Source organism: Impatiens glandulifera, chromosome 1, assembly GCF_907164915.1.
Source record: "Impatiens glandulifera chromosome 1, dImpGla2.1, whole genome shotgun sequence".
Classification (NCBI taxonomy): domain Eukaryota; kingdom Viridiplantae; phylum Streptophyta; class Magnoliopsida; order Ericales; family Balsaminaceae; genus Impatiens; species Impatiens glandulifera.
Genome location: NC_061862.1, coordinates 9,326,911 through 9,349,466, shown reverse-complemented (window position 1 = coordinate 9,349,466; position 22,556 = coordinate 9,326,911). Strand labels below are relative to the sequence as shown.

The window sequence follows — 22,556 nt, the reverse complement described above, 5'->3', positions numbered from 1 at the left end:
ATTGTCAAATGAGATGGGCTATGATTCCAAATAGGATGTGGATTCTAGCTGTTTTAAAGATTTTGATAAACTGTTTTCACCATAAACCAATGAAAACAAAAGCTTAGGTGCTGCACTATACATGAGATTTTTGGCTTGTAAGGCCTTACATTAAGTATCACAATGATTTGAATCAATTCGTCCTCCACACTTCCTTTTTTGATAAAAAAAACGAGGCAATTTACTTCTATAATACTTGGAGGATGCTACAAGTATACAACACAATGATTCACTGAAAACATATTATATGTCATCCAGTGACTGGTTGATTTCAAGAAGCTAGGTTTGTAACACAACAAGGACTCTAGAAATCAATAATGGGTTCTCCAACTGTTAAGTTACGATCCATTTTCCATGGTACATCGAAGATCTTTGCCGTAATGAACTTGAAGATCTTATTGACATTTATGTTGTAGGTTGCACTAGAAAAGAACACTGTTGCTTTCATGGCTTTAGCATATGACCTTGCCTGTTAAAGAATAAGACACAAAACATGCATTTGAGAAAGTCTTGCATTCACACACCTAATTTGACTGTTATATCAAGACTGATTCAATGATTTATTTGACTGATTGACAACCACATCTATTGACAATTTTGTTCATTCATTTGGTATTTTCAAACAATAGGGGCCACAATGAATGATATAGCCTAGAAAAAAATGTGAATTTTGACTAATCTACCTCACTTGCTATGGTCCACTGCAAATCCATTGGTAATTGTACAAATTCGTCAAATTTAGTTCCTATGAGAACTGGAATTGCAGTCTGAAACTCACAAAAAAAACATAAATAAATATCATAGCTAGTGATTAAGCCTTCTCATTAACTATATATATATATAATCAATTGCCTTACCTGGTTCCATTTCCTTGCTTCTTGGTACCATTTGATGACACTGTGATTCCATGTATAAGTTTAGAATTTTGAATCAATATGAGTCTTATTGTATTTTGAATGTAGATTCTTACCTGTTCAATGTGCATCGACTCGTTAGATCGAACATGAATAATATTGCCACAGAATCTTGACATGCTTTTGGGATGTAATACCGAGAACCCAAATCATCCCCTGCATGAAAATCACAAATATGAATCAATTTCTGCAATCTTTTCCTATCAAAGATTCTGAATAAAACAAATTCCACATACCATCAACTTCCCATATAGTATAAGCAATACGTGCCCCTTTAACGGATAGAGTCTTGTCCATTTGAAAGAGTCCATTGTTTGAGTTTTCTCCTTCATTACTTTCTATTCCTACGTACTTGTTCTGGACCCATAAAAGAAACCAATTTTAATGAAATGGGTAAGTTTTATTTCATTAATTTTTGCAAGCTAGAAAGAAAGAAAACAAGAGTAACAATATAGAGCGGAAATTTGGTGTAATGAATGATGTCTGAGTCAAAACACATCATTCTCAATACCATTCATGACACCAAATTTTCGCTAAGAAAATAAATGATTATTACCATGAAACTAGTTTTTCCAATTCGGGGATCACCGAGGATGGTGATTTTGAGGGAAACCAAATCGGAAGAGTTGCGTTGGGGATCATTCAAACATGGATCGGTGCTTACAACATGACACTTATTGGATGAACTTGAAATAGAAGGAGGAGGGAATGATGAATTGCGGTCAGGGAGTTCCTTGTATCGGTCAGATTTGTGGAAGGTACAGGCTAGGATTTGCTTCCAAAATGCCCTGAAACAGTGCCGTAGGGCCACAACCCTACGCAATACCTTTCGCCGGACGGTTAACCGGAACATCTTTCTGCTTAGACGTGGAGACATGGTTTAAGATTCTTCTTTCTTTTTTTGTTTTTGTTTTGAAGAATAATACGAGAAGAACAGGGGAGAGGAGGGATGTTTTGGGTATATTTAGGATTAGCTATAAATATATATATAAATAGATAAAAGAAGAGTTGTTAACATTTAAATGCACTAATATTACTTTTATGAGGTTCAAAATCTTTCAAGAATGGATTCGAATATCCAAAATGCCGGCTTATTGGTTCTACGTAGTTGTTGGGTTGTCATTCTCTTCCTTTCTCTCTCACACACAAACAACACACAATCATAAAAGAGATTTTCATTAAATAAACATGTTGAATTGAAGATATTTTCTTAAAAAAAATCAAACAATCTTAATTATTATTATTAGTATTACCAATCAAAATCAATTTCTTCAATTAGATGAAAAGTAAAATTAAAATTCACCGACAGTGGGATAAATTAATATACATATGTGGTGGGTTTTGTTATTTTCACGTGATAGACATGATGGTTTTCATGTAAGTATCATAAGGAAAAACAATTAACAGACAAAAATAAATAAATGAAATTTTATTTATTATTCGTGAATAATAAAAATAATGTGATGCCATTGCCCAACACCTTTTCATTATTGCTAGTGCAAGAATATTCAAGAATTCCTCTTACGTGTCTCTTTAGCCAAATTCCCCTGTCTGTGGTGGTCGGTCTTAATGTCGGTTTTCTTAATAATTATTATTATTTAAAAAAAAATTATATTCTTATCAAATTTATATCATTTAAAAATAAAAAACACATTTTCACCAACGATCCATAAAACTGAAAAAGAATAAAAGTAATTTAATCGTAATTATAAAATCATTATAATCAAAGTCACTATACACATTTGAAACAAAATAAGATTAATAGTTGAAAAATTAATAAAATTATAAAATATTTAAACGAACAAATATAATATAAAATTTATAATTAAACCTATTAAATAATTAAATAATTAAATAACTTTCATTTTCTCAAATATAATTATTTTAACAAAATCTAAAAAAAAAATAGATAAAGAAAAGCTCTTACTAATTTAAGGAACTTTTAATATATATATATATATATATATATATATATATATTATTTATTATTATGTTATGTTATATCTTTATTATATTAATATTATTTGAACAAACAAATCACTCCTTTTATTAATTAAATATTTTTATTTTATTTTATTTTTGTTAGATATTATAAAATACAACGAGATTAATCAATTAAAAAACAATAATAAAATATAATATAAAATTTAAATATCCTATTCAATATAATATTTTAATAATTAAAAAAAGCTCTTACTAATGAACATGGCTTTGGGCTATATTTTACACTATTTATTATGTTTTACATATTCTAATCCATCAATTTTATATTAAATATTTGAATTCCGGTTAGTTTAGATTTTTTAATTAATTTGACTAGAATTGAAATTATAAAAAAAAGTTAAGTTATTTGTTTGAAAGATTTAAAATATATTAATATATAATAAAAAGTTAATTTTTATTTAGTAATTTTTTTTATATAATTAAAATTTGAAATCATTTTAATAACTCAAAACCCAACATAATCATTCCTTAAAACATAATCATAGAAGGTTCACATCAGCTTTTGCTAGTCACGTGGGCATATTTCAAAAGCTTTTATTTATATTAACTATTTTAATAGAATAAAAATGATTTTTATTATACTCGACCATAAATTATACTGAAAATGTTTTGTTGGAAGAAAAATAATAATAAAATGGTCATCGTTACCAAAATAAATAACACTTTTATTATATTTAAAAAAAAACATTTAATATATGTTCAATGAAACAGTACTAAAATATGTTGATAATTGTTTCTCACTCAAAGTTGGTGTTTTTCCAAATACATTATAATAAATTTAATGGCCATTTGAAATCTGGTGAACTAGATGAAGAAACTCCTTTTGAAAAATAAAATAAATAGAAAACATGATGTAGATATAATTTGCGACACACAAAATTTACGGGATTACAAGTCTTTTATATTATTTGTTTTGTTTTCTAAATTAGAATTTATTATCTTCCACAAAATATCACCATCCCACGTAATTATTATTGTTTTTAACTAGAATCTTAAGAAATTTAGTATTAAATATATAAAAGAGAGATTTGTTAGGGCTTGATTTTACTTAACTTTTAGTCCATTAGTCTTGTTTAAGTTGGGCTTTGTTTTCTTTTAGCCCATCTATATTTTCCTTCTATAAAGATGAATTCCTCAATTTAATAAGGACACTTTTATTCATGAATTGAGCTAATTTGGGCAATCTCATCAAAGTGAATTGGGCTTCGATGCTGGTGTATAGATACAAATAATAAAAAAAAAGGAAAAATTGTATTTTAACGAAGGAAGTCGAAATCGAGAGTTTACATAGAACCGTTGACTAGTTGTAAACTCGTAAAATCGTAAGAGTTTAATTTGAAAAAATAATAATTATATATTATTATTATTTATATATATAATTAAGTGTTTTATATTTAGCTAATTTAAAAGAATTATATAATTAATATAAAATTAATTAAAAAATAATAATAAATAAATAACACTATAAAAAAGATTATACTTACAAAAACTAATTATATTAATTAATTAATTTAAATAAATAATAACTTTATTTTTTAATTTTTAAATATAATTTTTTTTAATAATAAAATCGTATAGAATCGTATAATCGAAAGTAATAATAAACTCGTAAAATTTTATTATCGTAAATTTAAAATCGTAAAAGCTTACCTATTTAAAAGTTTACTTAAAATCAGTCTCGTTAACCTAATATAAAATCGTAAAATCGTAATATTTTAAAAGCTTACTTGAAATTTTAACCGTCTTGATTCTAACACTCTAATCCACATCTCAAACAAATAATACAATATTTGAAAGTAGAATAAAAAAATTATTTTGAAGATTGACTCTGCGTGGATTGTCCTCTATAATATTTTAAAGTAGAATATAATTTTTTTTTTTAAGATTGACTTTGCATGGATTGACCTTGGGAAGATTGAACATGTGAAAATTGTCCTGAAAAAATAATACATTTTTCTTTTGGTTTGTGTGATTTATCTTTTGAAAATAAAACATTATTTTAAAATATTATAAAAATAGTTGAAAGTTTTTAAATTATAAAATAATTACTTTATTCAAATTTTAATAATTTAGGAATCAAATTTTATTTAATTAAGACCAGGTTTAAATTAATCAAACATAAATTTGAAAATAAAGTCGCCAAATAATTTTAGAAAAATCAATAAAATTGTGTACGTGTACAAACGTACTTTATACCAGAGTTTCTATAAGGGGTTCGGATTTTGGTTACACTCGGAAAAAAAATTTCGCGCTATGTTTTCCGCGCCCGTCAAATGACGGTCTTATTTTTTTAAATAAAAGTATGAATATTATAAGTTTTATTTATAATATTTATTTTTTAACTAGTAGTCCGGGTCATAAACTAGTAGGTTGGATTACATAAATAGTTGTACAAAATTATTTAAAAGGTATACATACAATTGCGTTGATATAAAATTAAGTAAAATCTTAAAAGATATATAAAAATAAGTGTTATAATTTAAAAATAAATTTCAAACCGGGTATTATTTAAATATTTGTTTAGAAAATATTAAAAATTGTAGAAATTAAAAGATAAAATAATGTTTATGTTATGTATTCTATTTTAATGTATTATATAATTTATTTTAATTTTTGTGTACTATTTTATTTTAGTGTATATTATTTTATTTTAGTTTATAATGTTTATTTAATTATTTAATTTAGTATGTTTAGTTTTAATTATATATATTATAATTATAAATTTAAGTAACAATAAAATATATATTATTTAATTTTAATATTTATATAATATATTTTAATAAGTTAATTTAAAAAAAAAGTTAATTAATAGTTTAGAGATAAAATGTTAATTAATAATAAAGAGTAGGACGGTTAATTAATATTTTAAAGAGGAAAGTAGGTATTAAAAAAAAAATGTGAATAATTTGAAAACATTTGTTTGAAATATATGAGTAGAGCAAGGGCTAACTAAATGATGATGTGTAGTAACCATTTTCTATATATCAATTACTGTCTTACCTATTTTTTCAAACAAATTTTCCTATTATACCCACTTTTTTATTAATATTTTTAAAATACTTATTTTTTATCTTTAAATCAATAATTAATCTATTAATTACATTTTATTTACTTACTCGTTAATACTTTATTTTACAAATATAAACTTATATAATTAAAGTTAATATATTAAATAAAATATATTACATAAATCTTTAATATTATATATTAAAATAAAAATATACTATATTATATTAATATTAAAATAACACATATATTACATAAATATTAAAATAACATATATTTTATTTTTACTTAAATTTATAAATATAATATATATAATTAAAACTAAAGATATTAAATTAAATAATTTTAATAAATATTATAAACTAAAATAAAATACATAACTTAAACTTAAAATAAAATAAAATCAAAGAAATCTTCAAAGAAATTACATAAATCATAAAATATTTATAAAACTATTAATTTAACAAACCTTAAAATGAAATAAATTACATCAATCTTACAATATTTATAATATTTTACTCTTTTAGGTAATATATGTATTATTTTAATATTTATATAATATAATATTATATATTTTATTTTAATATATAATATTAAAAGTTTATGTAATTTATTTTATTTTAGTTTATAATATTTATTTGAATGATTTAATTTAGAATATTTTATTTTAATTATATATAAAATTAAGTAAAAATAAAATATGTGTGCTATTTTATTATTTTTGTAATATATTTTATTTAATATATGTATTATTAATTTTAATTATTATATTTATATTTGAAAAATAAAATATTAATAAGTTTAGTATAACAGATGTGTAATTAATATGTTAATTATTGATTTAAAGAGATAAATTTAAATATTTTGTGAATGAAAATGAAAAAGTAGATATAAAAGAAAAAAATTATTTGAAACTTGAGTAAGACATTAATTAATTCTTACGGGAAATTAGTTTCTCTCTATCAGTATTATTAAAGCCTAAGGCATGTTTGCATTTAAGTTTTAATTATTTAATCAATTTTAATTAATTATAAGTCTTAAATATCTTATTAAAATTAAAATTGGCCGCATTTTATTCGTTCTAGCCTATTTGCAGTAGCAATAACTTTTATTTGGCTATTCCAAAATTAAAAATAAAAATATCTTCATTCCCCTAAATTAAAACCTCATGAAATAATGTGTTTGATTATTCATTGGAATGGTTTCAGGTTTTTACCTCTTTTATCCCTTATTAGTTAGGGTATGTCTAAATAAGTTTATTTGGTTTATTTTAGTTAAAGCACAAAAAAAAATCTGTATAAATTAAATATGAATAAGTTTATTTGGATATAATGGATTTTGTGACATTTAAGTCCTCATTATTGTTAAAAATTACAGAATGTGCCACTAGTTAATAGGGTTTAATAATTTAAAATTCAGAAGAATTAGTAAGGGTAAAATAATATTTTAAATAGAGAAATGAAGTGTTTGAAAAAATTGAAATGATGAAAAGGAGAAGAGAGAAAAAACAAAATTTAATAAAAAAAAAAACCATTTAAAACAGCCCCAGGTATTTTTCAACTACCAACATCTACATTTATTTTATTGCTTATAAGTATGTTGTAAATGCATGCCTAATAGAATGAGTGTAGTTCGATAGATTAATCCAGGGCATATGTATAAAACTTAGACATATTGTGGTTAGAATCCTTTTAATTTAAAAATGTGTGTAATGTCGTGTTTTAATAATGGCTAAGAGTTTTAGGGTAGAGACCGTCATTTTGGGCGGGCGTTGCGAAGAATAACTCTGAAACCCTTCCCTACACGTAATCAAACACTGAACCTAAAAAAGATTCTAAAAATATCATAAAAATATCTTTCCTAATTTCTAATTTAGGAAAATTAAGTGGTGTCTCTCAAAAAGAGCTACATAAGCATTCACTTTGCTAATTTCTATTTTCGGTTCCTCGTCTAATGTTTAGATGAGGCGACTCTCAAATGAGTCGTCTCATTTTAACGTCCTTAGACAAAATCTAGACAAAATTTTAACGCCGTTAGAGACTTTTGTTATATAGAATTTCACGATTTTAGTAATAAATTTGACACATCCATTAAACTTGTAAATAAAATTGATATTTCTAAAAAAAGTTTTTGCTAACACATTTAGGGACGACAATTGTACTCGAATACCCGATATTCGTGGATACCCGATGATTAGTGTTGGGTATTTTAAATCAGAGTCGCATTCGGGGTTGGGGATGAGGAGTGTGCAAAACTCAAACCCGACTATATATATATATATATATATATATATATATATATATATATATATATATATATATATATATATATATATATATATATATATATATATATATATATTTGTTAATGAGGTGATTTTTTTAAAATCTAATAATTATATTCATTATAATAGATATATATAATTTATTATACTCTTACATACACTTCATCTCAATCAAAATATTTATCTCTCATTACTATTCATTTTCACATTTTTATAATATAAAAAATTTATTTCTTTCTCCTCAATCTTCATTTTTAACATTATTCTCTCTAATTTCTTAAATATTTATTCTCTCCATTTTCTTAACATTTATTCAATACTCAGCACAGGTAGAATATCCAATGTCATCTCTAAACACATTCTTGACTAGGATAAAAATGTAGACCCAACAAAAAATTTACACACCTCAACCATCCCTAAACACATTCTTTCTTTCTACAGTCATGACCTTTACCCCAATTCTGACTTAGTATTTTTAGTGATAATCTAGACTTTTGATTTTCGACAGAACTAATGTATTTGAACTACATTAATGGAATTGAATATGACAAAAAAAAATTCTTGACGGGTGAAAGACATATTTGTTAGGTTAATTGTTGAGTTTAACTTAATTAGCTTTATTAATATTACATTACATGGAAGAATTGTTTTAAATATGAAGCTATATGTATATAATCAATTCAATTACGTTAGATTTGTGGGATTACTCAAACTTTTCATATATATATATATAGAAAGAAAGAAATAAAATAGTTTTGAATATTAATGAAGTGGATGGATGAGGAGGGGTATTATATTAATTAATTAATAAATGAATAATATGGTTGTTGAGAAGATGGAAGAAAGAGAGACGGAAATGAAGAAAAATATGAGTTACCTAACCCATGTGCTCAAATCCTAACTGCAACAATTAATTGCCTCTTAATGATTAATATTAATTATTATTATTATTATTTTTATGAAATAGATTTAGATTTAGACTAGTTAAATAGTAGGGCCGGCCATATAGATAATTAAATGAAAAGAAGGTCGCTTGCTTACACCAAATACACGGCGCTTTAATAGCTAACCCTCATGTGCTTCTTTTCTTTCTTTAAATCCCCATCCCCCGCCATTCATTCATTCATTCATTCATCATACATACTTCATTAATTTCATTTTCTCTCTTCATCTGGTCAATGGGTAATTGCGTGGGAATGATTGTCTGCACAAATATGGTACAGAATGACAATAATATTAATGGGTTCAAGGCAATAAGGGATCAAAAGGAAATGGAAGAATTAGTAATTAGATCATCATCATCGGAGGAGTTGGGTAATCTGAAGAAGATGAGGAGGACGAGGAGGAGATCAAAACAGAACATCATTAACATTGCAGGTAAAAATATGACAGTTAAGATGAAGTTGAAGCTGGGAGATGATCATGATCATGATCAAGATCAAGATCAAGATCATCAAAGTGATCAGGAATTAGTACCAAGATTATCAAGATCTTCTTCGACGACAGTGAGGATCAAAGTTGTGATTTCACAGAAAGAGTTGATGAAGATTCTAAATGATGGGTCCAATTACTCTTCCGTGGATCATCTGTTAGCCACAATCAAAAACACCAAGTCTTCTCATGCAAATGGAGGAGGAAGCTCTTGGAAGCCAGCACTCGATAGCATTATAGAAGATATATAACATTAACTTTAGATTACTAATTAATGATCACTACTATTGAGATATGAATTACATACCAAATAAGATTTATTTATTTATAGATCTTTCAAAGTAATTAGACATTGTGTGCTAGCTAGTGCAATATGCCCATTGCATGATCACTTGATTTCATGTTAATTTGGAGGTCATTTAATTTAATTTGTTCCCAATCTCGTTTCTATTGTATTAAGTAAATACAAAATCAGTTGAGATAAATATCATATATAGTCACATTCTTGATTATCAATTAAATCTCTCATAGTTTCTTTTTGGGTATATTTTTTCAAATATAATAATTTATTATAAATTTGGAATTAAAATTATAACCTAGATTTCTGATGAATTGGGAGATGGAGTAATTATTACTCGGACTTGTCTATGTGCAAAATAGGGAAGAAAAGGTAAATGTTCTTAACCAAGATTAGATGAAGGATAATAATGTTTCTATGTATTAAAGTTGAGTAATGGATGATTAGAGTGTACGTAAAGGTTTTTTTTTTAACTATATAAAATGTTAGTTTGCAACTTATATATTTATAAAATCCAATAGAAGAAAAATACAATAAGTTTTAAACTTAAAAAATAGTTAGTTAAGGAAGTAGATTTAAGAACTTGCAATTACTATAATTTAGTTATGGATATTCATGTTGATTGAATAATTTTATTGTATTAATTTGATTTTTATTTTATTAGAAAATGTAACTAAAAATATTTTATCCTTTTTAATAAGGTTCCTGTATTAAAAAAAAATAAGGAATGATATTTTGCGAAAAAATTAGAGATTATTTGAAGTGGATAACTATTTAGCCCGATTTAATTACTCTAATTATTCAGTTTTTATATTTTAATCTTTATCAAATTTAAATAATATTATATACATAACTATATTAATAATTTATTTTTTTTCTCTATATTTAATTTATAATTAGAATTTTCTGAGTTGTTTGATCATTGATGTAGATTTGTTTTTTTTTAATTAATTTGATATTTTGAAAAAAACTTATTTTTAAGAAAACAAATTATTTGAAATTATTTGGACTTGTTTATAAGATAGTTAACACTAGAGTAAAAATTGTCGGTATTGACCATATCTGTCGGTATAACTTAATATCGAAAAATTAGAAAACTATCAAAATTCGTCGGTATAGCGGTTTTCGGTAAATTTTTTTAGGAGTTTCCTGAGAGATTCATAAATCTCTCGATATTTCCCCCAATAGGAAATAACGAAGGTTATTCGAAAATCTTTGAGTATTTCCTTCAATAGAAAATACCGAAATTATTCGAAAATCTTTTAGTATTACTCCCAAGAAAAAATACCGAAGGTTATTCGAAAATCTCTCGGTATTTCCTCAAGAGGAAATACCAAAGAAAAAATACCGAAGGTTATTCGAAAATCTCTCGGTATTTCCTCAAGAGGAAATACCGAAGGATTTTAGATTCTCACTAGGTATTTCCCCCCAATAGAAAATATCGAAGGTTATTGAGAATCTCTCGGTATTTCCTCGAGAGAAAATACCGAAAGTTATTCTATTATATCTCGATATTTCTCTCGTGTGAAATACCGAGAGATGATCTATTATCTCTTGGTATCATCACTAAAATTGACTCAAATAGGTCGTCCGTTTTTTACGCTACCAAACACTATTATCAGTCAAATCAAAACATATAAAATATCATTCATAAACAAAAATATCATTATATTTCTAAAATTTTGAACTACCAAAACGTTTACAAATGTTTCAAAAAAAACTACAATATACTAACTAGGGGTGGAAACATTATCATTAGGCATGCAATTTGTTGTTTATATTGATCTATTTTGGCATCCCTTTCCACATCCCTCAGCCCATGGAAACGTACTCTCAATAAAATCTCTAGCATCATCCTCATTTGTACCACCTGTTGGGCCAGCACTAGCTAACGTGTCCACAACATACGTTGTGTTCCTAGAAGAGTCTCCTCAGATTGTAAGGTCATCTGCTTGTGCAAGTAGGGTTTGGAATGACTTTTTTAGTTTATTTGGAGTTTCCGTAAACCCATCCAAGTATCCCCGCGACCACGATCCATCCTGCAAACACATATACCATTAGTATACCCTAATTAATCCAATATAATACCCTAATTAATCAAGTCAAACAATACCGCTAATACCCTAATTATACTCAACAAATCAAATAGATTCATAAAATTAAATCAAACCCTAGAATCATCATAAATGAAGCAATCAGATTCATCAAAATCTTATACTCAACAAGTCAAACATATTCATCAAATTAAATAAAACCCTAGAATCATCATAAACAAAATAATTAGATTCAAAATCAAAATCAAACCCTAATTAATCAATCAGATTGAAAATCTAACATAAATACTAACAAAATATAACATAAATCTAACCACAATATAAACTAAACTAACCTTGAAGCAACGGTGTTGAAGAGGAGGAAACGGTGGCAGGAAGCAGCGGCGCGAAGAGCTCGAAGAGGCGGCGGCGAGAGGAGATCATCTTTGGTCGGTAGGGGTGGACAAACCTACCGATCCGGTATCCGACCACTATCCAATCCAAAAACACCGGATCGGATCGGCTAGCCGGATACCCGTCGATCCAATTTTTTTTCATATTTCGATTTTTTTCATATGCTAGAAAATAAAAACTGTTATATTAAGTATTTCAGTTATGAATTCAACTCATAAGTGCAATATATATGAAAAATATAATTCAAATGCCAAAATGAAATTAATATTTTGTGGGTTTGTAAAGGAAAGAGAGATATTTTGTTTAGTTTGTGAGTTTGTAAAGAGAAACGGGAAAAATTAGAAGGAAGAGAGATATTTTGTTTGAATTTTTAATTATTTAATAATATTTTTGTTTATGTTTGTAATTATTTAATAATATTTTTGTTTGGGTTTGTAAAGGAAACGGGAAAAAAGGCAAAAAGAAGATAGATTTTTGTTCGAGTTTGTAATTATTTAATAATATTTTTGTTTGAATTTGTAATTATTTAATAAATTTTAAAAATCACTTAATCGGATTCGGGTATCCGAATTTTTTTTTGCCCGATCTAAATCAATTCAGAAATCTAGTAAAAATATCGGATCGGATCGATTTCCGAATCCGATCCATCAGATTCGGATTTTTTCGAATCGGATCGACTAGATTAACTAATTGGTCACCCCTATCGGTCGGTTGGCGTCATAGGTCGGCGTTGGCGGCAAGAGAATATCAACGTAGGCGGCGAGAGGAAATCGGCGTCAGTGCATCGTCGGTCGTCAATCGCCTCTAGAGAGCTCGGAAGAAGAGAGGGAGGCGCAATCGGGTAATAGGGGAAGAAATGATTTCAATATAAATTATAAAGGTTTTTTACTAAGAAATATACAAATCTCTCGCTACTGACCTTAATTGTTACCGAAAGATATCTCTCCCTATTGATATCTATCAACACTTAAAATTATTTTCGTGTTTTTGGGATGAGGTTAATAGAGAATCTCTCCCTATTGACCTCATCCAACACTTAGAATTACTTTCGTGTTTTTGGGATGAGGTAAATACCCAAAGAATTATATAAATCTCTCCATATTGACATCATCTAAGTGTTTTGGGATGAGGTTAATAGAGAGAGATTTATAAATATCTCCCTATTGACCTCATCCAACACTTATAATTATTTTCGTGTTTTTAAGATGAGGTCAATACCGAAAGATTTGTATAAATCTCCCTATTGACATCATCCAACACTTAGAATTATTTTCATATTTTTGGGATGAGGTCAATAGCGAGAGATTTCTATAAATCTCTCCCTATTGACCTCATCCAACACTTAATTATTTTCGTGTTTTTGGGATGAAGTCAATTGCGAGAGATTTATATAAATCTCTCCCTATTGACCTCATCCAACACTTATAATTATTTTCGTATTTTTGGGATGAGGTCAATACTGAGAGATTTATATAAATCTCTCCCTATTGACCTCTTCCAACACTTAGAATTATTTCCGTGTTTTTAAAATAAGGTCAATAGAGAGAGATTTATATAAATCTCTCGATAAAAATTCGTATTAACGAAAGATTTAGAAACCTGTCAGAAAAAAATTCTTATTAACGAAATGTTTCTTAAGGTCGGAACTTTTATCGATATATATATATATATTTGTCGATATAATATATTGGTAAAGATCACATTTTCACTAGTGTAACTAGTCAACTTATCAATACAATCATAAACTAAAATACAAATTATACCAATGTATATCAATTTATTATATATTTATAGCTCCAATTATATTATAACTCTATTTTAATAACTCAAAACATTCGTTATATTTTTTATTTATAATATTATGTTTAATTGTGATTAAATCATTTTTCATTATACATAAACATAAAAAAAATAAAGTAAAATGAAGATTCTTTTATTTAAGTATGTTGAAATGCTACTTTGGAGCAGTAATCTACAATATCTGGAAAGAAAGAAATTCAAGAACTCATAGTAGAAGAAGTATAACTACTGAAGATATTTGGGGAGATATAAATTCAAATGGAAATGTACTCATTCAATCCTGGAGAGGAATCGAAAAGAATGAAGAGAATAGAAAGCTCTGCCAGATATGTGATATTTCATTTGAGAAAGTCACAAGTAAAATCAAAGTAAAAATGCTATAGACGTTAATTGATTGTTGTTGTTGTCTGTAATTCAATTATTATTTCATTGTCAAGTCTAGAAATTGTCTAGATATGATTTTAAACTTTTGTATTTTTTTTCCTATTTTGGGGTTTTTTTAATGAAATGACACTAAGCCGTTTTTCAAAAAAAAAACATAAAAAATAGAGTGTTGATTTAAATTAAGCTTATTGAATTATTTGAATATTAATAATTAAGCATTTTTTATTCATTCTTATAAATATATTATCCAATTTATCTATAATGTTTTATATTTTATTTTGGCATATTCGAACATGAGGCCTTATCCACCTTTGGTGTCAGTGAACAAAATAATAACAAATTTCAAAGCACGTGGCACAAAACTGAAATCATGATTTAAAATTTTATAAATGATGTTTGGGCAATAAAATTCTCTTTCATAAAAAAAATATTTTTTTTTCCAAATAACTACAAGAACATAGATTCGAGTGCATTTTCGATGACCTTTGTGTCGAACGAAGAGATAAGGAAAGTCGACCTCCTCCTTTTGAGACAATACAAAAGCGACACTCCGAACATATTTTGATCTGGGATTCGTTCTAAAATGAAAAAGAGATCAAGGCACACCTTAACTCGTAAAAAGAGGGTGAAAATCCTACACAAGTGCTAGGGACATTTTTTACCCCAAAAAAATGAAAAACAAAACCTAGACAAGTTCTAGGGGCATTTTCCATAAAAAAAATCTCAAGTCATGCACTAGAGGCATTTCCAAAATAAATGAAACGTTGAAGTCTTCAAAATGAAAAAAAAAGAACTCCCAAATCATGCATTAAATTTTATTAAATATTTAAAGTTAATTTTTTTTTATGAATTTAAAAAATACTTAAAAGAAATGTAGATTTCTTCTTAGTAATAATCAAGTCCATTACATCATTTATCTTGTTAATTAGTTACTATAAATCGATTCAGAGATTTTATTTAAAATTGTGTCTTATATTTTGCTTTTATCTAAAATAATGTTAGACGTGCTTTACACTATTACCGATCTCTTATTCATTATCGTGATCCTTTTTACCACCACTTCGCCAAACCAATCATCAATCACATAATCCGCATCTCATATTGTGACCTCATACACATATTATCTCTCGTCAATATCAACCACCAATCTCAATTGACCTCTCATATCATGACCTCACATTTTTAACATGCCTCTTATCATACTCGACAAACAAACAATCAATCTCAATTGACCTCTAGTATCATGAGCTAACACATTTTCACATTTCGGGCAACCAAAATTTCATTCATATTAATTTCAACTAGCGATATCTCATTTATTATCCACCTCTTTATCCCCACAAATTACATCTCCCATCTCATGATTTTACCCTTATCGCGACGTCTTTTACCACCAATCTACCTCTTATCTTGTGAGTTGTGACTCACACTTTTTCATATTCTTCTTTATCATATTTTCACACGGTTTTTATCCCTCGGTAAACCAATCAACAATCTCAATTATATTTTCAAACGCATCTTATTCAACGGAAAACCAACCATCAATCTCAATCACAATTTCACACTTCTCTTATTCTTCAGCAAACCAACCACCAGTCTCAATCGACCTCTAATCATGTGACCTCACGATCCTTTGTACTCACATCTTGTTCCTTGACAAACTACATCTCAATCACACTTTTACACGTCTCTTATCCCTAGAAAAATAAACCATCAATCTCAATCAACGTTTAACCTCGTGATCTCACATTTTGGTCAATCAAATATTTGATTCATATTTTTTAAGCACGCTCATTTGCTATTGATCTATTATCCCTTGATAAAACACGTTCAATCAAACTTGGTTAAATGATTGTACTTGTTTTGTTAAGGTAAAAGTTTAAAACATATATATAACATTTTAAATTTTATATTTAACTGTTTCAAGTTTATGGACAGATTTACCCACAATCCGACTCAAATATCCATACTCTCACATATATATATATCCAAATTAAACATATCTCTTGACCGAAAAACTAAGAAAATTCAAATTAAACATTATTATTATATATTTTATTGAGCACAACAACAAATAAATAATTAAATAATTATATTTTTTTTCACTTTATTTATATATATTAAATTAAAAATATATACATTCTTCTAAAATTATAATATATATGTATATATAAATAATAAATTTATATATATATAATAATACATTTATATATATATATATATCAAATATATATAATTTAAAAAAGTTATTTATAATAATTTAATAATGAAGTATTTAAAAGAAAAAATTAAATATTTTTTTAATAATAAAAAATTAAAACAAGAAATTATTAAATGAATTTTTAATAATAAAAAATTAAAAAAGTTAAATTATTAAATTTTTTATGATCACCTGAATAATTTAAAATTGAAGATAGAAAATACATTTCAATATATTATTATGCCAAATTATTTGTTCAACAGTAATAAATATTTGACTCCTTTTTATTATTATTATTTTAATATATACTGACTATTTTAAAAAAATAAAAATTATTATTTATATATAAATTTAAATTAAACAAAAAAAACATATTTTAATCATGCTATAAACTCTTTTATATTATTATTCTTTTTCAATTATTAAATTATTTAATTCAATAATTAAAATATTGTAATATATTTTACTTTAACTTTATAAATTTATATTTAAATATAAAAATATATTATAATAATTTAACCAATTAAAAACTCAAAAATAACATATTTTTATACAACAATATTTTATAAAAAGAAAAACTCATTAAAAACTCTCCAAATAAACCAGATCAAATTCGATCAAGGAATACAAGTTGACAAAATAGTTTAATAATTTATCACTTATTAAATTTTATTACTAAAAAATTATTTAATAATTTATTTCTTTAACTTTTTTATTATTAAAAAAATATTTAAAAAACAAAGATTTTGCATAATAAAAAATTAAAAAAAGTTAAATTATTAAATTTTTTATGATCACCTGAATAATTTAAAATTGAAGATAGAAAATACATTTCAATATATTATTATGCCAAATCATTTGTTCAACAGTAATAAATATTTGACTCCTTTTTATTATTATTATTTTAATATATACGGACTATTTTAAAAAAATAAAAATTATTATTTATATATAAATTTAAATTAAACAAAAAAAACATATTTTAATCATGCTATAAACTCTTTTATATTATTATTCTTTTTCAATTATTAAATTATTTAATTCAATAATTAAAATATTGTAATATTTTTACTTTAATTTTATAAATTTATATTTAAATATAAAAATATATTATAATAATTTAACAAATTAAAAACTCAAAAATAACATATTTTTATACAACAATATTTTATAAAAAGAAAAACTTATTAAAAACTCTCCAAATAAACCAGATCAAATTCGATCAAGTGATCAAGGAATACAAGTTGACAAAATAGTTTAATAATTTATCGCTTATTAAATTTTATTACTAAAAAATTATTTAATAATTTATTTCTTTAACTTTTTTATTATTAAAAAAATATTTAAAAAACAAAGATTTTGCATAATAAAAAATTAAAAAAGTTAAATTATTAAATTTTTTATGATCACCTGAATAATTTAAAATTGAAGATAGAAAATACATTTCAATATATTATTATGCCAAATCATTTGTTCAACAGTAATAAATATTTGACTCCTTTTTATTATTATTATTTTAATATATACAGACTATTTTAAAAAAATAAAAATTATTATTTATATATAAATTTAAATTAAACAAAAAAAACATAATTTAATCATGCTATAAACTCTTTTATATTATAATTCTTTTTCAAATTATTAAATTATTTAATTCAATAATTAAAATATTGTAATATTTTTACTTTAATTTTATAAATTTATATTTAAATATAAAAATATATTATAATAATTTAACTAATTAAAAACTCAAAATAACATATTTTTCATACAACAATATTTTATAAAAAGAAAAACTCATTAAAAACTCTCCAAATAAACCAGATCAAATTCGATCAAGGAATACAAGTTGACAAAATAGTTTAATAATTTATCAATTATTAAATTTTATTACTAAAAAATTATTTAATAATTTATTTCTTTAACTTTTTTATTATTAAAAAAATATTTAAAAAACAAAGATTTTGCATAAGGGATTAATTTGTATCTGTAATGAAACCTGTTAAAGAATATTTTTTCTACACAGTAATTATCTTTGCCACTAACTGGTTGATAATTGAAAGAGTAGAATGGCTTTTATATATATATATATATATATTTACCATATTCATATCAAGACAATATTAAGAAACAGGTAAAATATGAATATTCATTTAAAATTTGCTAGCAGTACAATATACTCCTCAAATTAAAGTTCGATGTTTAACTTTACCCCCAAACTATCCAAACTTACACATAAACCACCAACCGATAAAACAACACATTACAACAGTCCTCAAATTCTATTAATTTCAAAAGATATATAAAGGATAGAAAGACCGATTAATTCTACCTAACAATAATATTGTCTCATCATGAATCATCATAATCACTCTATCAATCAGCATATTCCAGGCATGTTGTTCCAACAACAAGGGTTCAACCCGCTCCAATTATCGTCTTCTGGCGTCGTCTGTGTTTTCGTCACAACAGGAGCAATATTTGACGCTAACTCTTGAGGAATTGTGCCAGAACTCGTGTCGCTTACATTGGAAAATTGCTTATTTGATTTTCTTGGACCATCGTACCAATCAGGAACCGGTACTGTTAAGGGAAAGTTGTTAAGCAAGCTCGACAAATCGTCGTCAATTGGATTGATTTCTTCCAATGGATCTTCCGCATTCAAACCTACACAAAACCACATATATTATATATATTCATTCTCATATATATTATTGATTAAATTCTATGAAAATAAATGAAATTCAAGAAGATAACTAGAAATCTAGTTCTTAATCAGTAAAACCAACACAAAAAAAGTTTCACTTTTTCAATGAAAAAAAAGGTAAGTAACAAAAGGATAAAAGTTAACATTTGATAAAGAACATTAATTACATTTTTCCATAATATATTTTTTTTTCTCGTGACCACATCATCAAATATTTGACTACTTTTTCAAATTTTAAAAAGAAAAAAGAAAAAAGTTCCCAACTGATTAATTAAGATCGAGATTACAACAATAACTTATAATATAACAATCTATAGAGATTTTATAAATCCAATATCTAATTAATAAATATTTATAAAATTCACATAAAACAATGAAAAATGTTGAAAAGACAATTATTAAAATAAAAAAAAATAAAAACAAGTAGTAAAAGTAAAACTGACCTATAGATGATTGAGCCGGACTTGGATCATAATTGAATGCAGCTTGATCTTGATCATCAGCAATCTGATGATCAATCACCTTCCCTTGAATATAATCATGACCAGATGATGACTTGATCATCTGATCATCATCACCTTTACTTAACAACCCTTTTGAATTATCAAACAAAGCATCCAATAATCCACTGTTTCCCACATGATCAGCTGGTGCAACAAAATAGTAATGTTCATGATGATCACCATTATAATGATCACAAGATGATGCCGTTCCTGTCAATAGATCTCCAGCACCAGCTGAGCTCGATGAAACTGGTGTCAAACCTACAGGGGATTGGATTGAAGGAAGCTCTGTTAAGTTTCTTAACAATGGACCAATTGAATTTTCATGATTATCCATATCATGGAAATTGAACTGAAATGAATCAGTTGACAGATTATGATCATCATGACTTTGATGAATGCCTTGATGGGTATAGGGTAAATCCGATGGCATAACGTTTGGATCTTCATCATGAAAGATATTGAATTGAGGATTATGAAATGGGACGTTATTATTAGCCATGGTTTGATGGAAATCATTAGAGGAGAAAAAGGTGGCAGGGAGGGAATTAGGGTTGATCCCGAATTCAGGCTCTACATTTTGATTCCCAGATAATAGTAATGAGAATGCGGAATTTGGCGATGAATTTTGAGTTTGGCCTACAAAATGTTGTTGATGTGCATGGATTTGCCTCGGAATTTCCTCGGGGTAAATTGGCATTCCTGCTCGTTGCAATCTTTTTACCCGAGTATTCCAGTAATTCTTTATCTCGTTATCTGTTCTACCCGGAAGCTGTATATCATTACAATCTATTAAAAATGGTTCGATTTATATAATAGACATAACCTATATAACCAAAAACAAGAAATTGAACCTGAGAAGCCATGCGAGCCCATTTGTTACCAAGCTTGGAATGAAGTTCAAGAATGAGAAGTTCTTCATCAGGGGAGAATGCGCCTTTTTTGAGATTTGGCCGGAGATGATTTGCCCACCGGAGACGGCAGCTTTTTCCACATCTTTGTAAACATGAATTACGTTGAACGGCGTTCCAATTTCCTTCGCCGTACTTATTAACATACTCAATCAAGATCCCATCTTCCGTCGTCGTCCAAGGACCCTTTTTCATCCCAACCGTCAATACCCCATGCCGATTTCCTTTTCCTTCCTTCGATCCACCACTGCCGCCGCCGCCGCTGTTGCTGCCGTGACTAACCATTTGATATCGCCGGCAATAAAAATCACTTTTTTAACAAATTTGATTGAATGAAGGAGAAAGAATCAATCTTTTGAATCTTCTCTAACCCAAGAATCCGACCAATCAGCAACGGAAAACCGTGGTGGTTCGTTGGGATGTCGATCTGTATGAATTCAGGAGAGAGAAAGTGGGGCCAAGATGAGAGAGAGAGAAAAAACAGGACATAAGCAGAAGTGAGAGAGAGAGAGGAGGGAGAGAGAAAAGAGAGAGAGAGAGGGGGAGTGTAGGACATAAAAGATATGTATGAGGGATTTTTATAGGCTTGAGATTGAATTACGGTCCGAAATCCGAATTGCATGAAAAAAAAAAAAATGGTTTAATATAAAAATAATTTATTTGAATTTTGGATATCATAACTAAAATTAATTTAATATTTAATATGATAAAATCTGGTAGAAAAATAAAGTAATATTTTTTTATTTGATGGAAAAGGTAATTAATTATAATAAAATCATATAGGCAATCTCAGATTTCTGAAATTAATTTTATTTATTATGTTCATAAATTGTTTTAAACTTTTTTTAAAATAGTACAGTGCATTAATTTAAAAGTTGTTTTAAAGGATTTCAAATTGTTTGTTAAAAAAAATTAAATTATAACTTTAACATTTTAGTATAGTTTTAACTTTTAAAAATATCAGAGTGTAATTTTAATATGAATGTCATGACCATGGTTTTTAGATTTTATCGTTATCATTTTTAGGATATTCGAGCCTTTGTTTGAGAAATAATAAGGAATGACTGAAAAAAAAATAAAATAATTCTCTTTCATCCTCATTGTCTTTTCCAATTTCTCTCTTTTGTCGTACTCTTTTTATATAATAGTTTTGTCGTTATACTTAAATAATTTTTATTTTAATTACATGTATTATTTAAAATAATAATAATGTCTTATATTTTTAATATACATTTGAACCGGTTTAAAGAGTAATAATATTAATAATATCTTATAAGTTAGAACTTATAAGTTATTTGAAAAAAAATTGAATTATAAATTATGAAAATGAAATTAATTGGGTTAAATGATTTAATATTATTTTGTGTTTAATATGTAATTTTTATAAAATAAAATAAAGATTTGATTAATGGATTAAAAGTGATTTATTAGTGAAGTAATATATAATATAATAAAAAAAGTAATTTAAATTAAATTCAAATAACTAAAAAAAATGTTTAATATAAAAATAATTTATTTGAATTTTGGATATCATTAACTAAAATTAATATAATATTTAATATGATACAATCTTGTAAAAAAATAAAGTAATATTTTTTTATTTGATGGAAAAGGTGATTAATTATAAT

The 22,556-nt window shown here is 25.9% G+C and overlaps 2 protein-coding genes across 2 annotated transcripts; both read right to left on the bottom strand.

The window, feature by feature from the left end:
• Positions 1 to 92: 92 nt before the first annotated feature.
• LOC124920802 (septum-promoting GTP-binding protein 1-like) lies at positions 93 to 1,900 on the bottom strand. Its single transcript, XM_047461365.1, has 6 exons — positions 1,510 to 1,900; positions 1,190 to 1,310; positions 1,010 to 1,109; positions 897 to 936; positions 723 to 806; positions 93 to 508 (listed from the first exon to the last, which is right to left on the bottom strand). Exons 1-6 carry the CDS (start codon positions 1,828 to 1,830, stop codon positions 344 to 346), a joined length of 831 nt encoding a protein of 276 aa, XP_047317321.1. The 5' UTR covers positions 1,831 to 1,900; the 3' UTR covers positions 93 to 343.
• A 17,287-nt stretch (positions 1,901 to 19,187) lies between these two features.
• Positions 19,188 to 21,213, bottom strand: LOC124941587 (transcription factor MYB101-like). The gene is made up of 3 exons (XM_047481963.1): positions 20,872 to 21,213; positions 19,958 to 20,789; positions 19,188 to 19,474 (listed from the first exon to the last, which is right to left on the bottom strand). The coding sequence occupies exons 1-3, from the start codon at positions 21,211 to 21,213 to the stop codon at positions 19,188 to 19,190; spliced, it is 1,461 nt and encodes a 486-aa protein (XP_047337919.1).
• Positions 21,214 to 22,556: the final 1,343 nt, after the last annotated feature.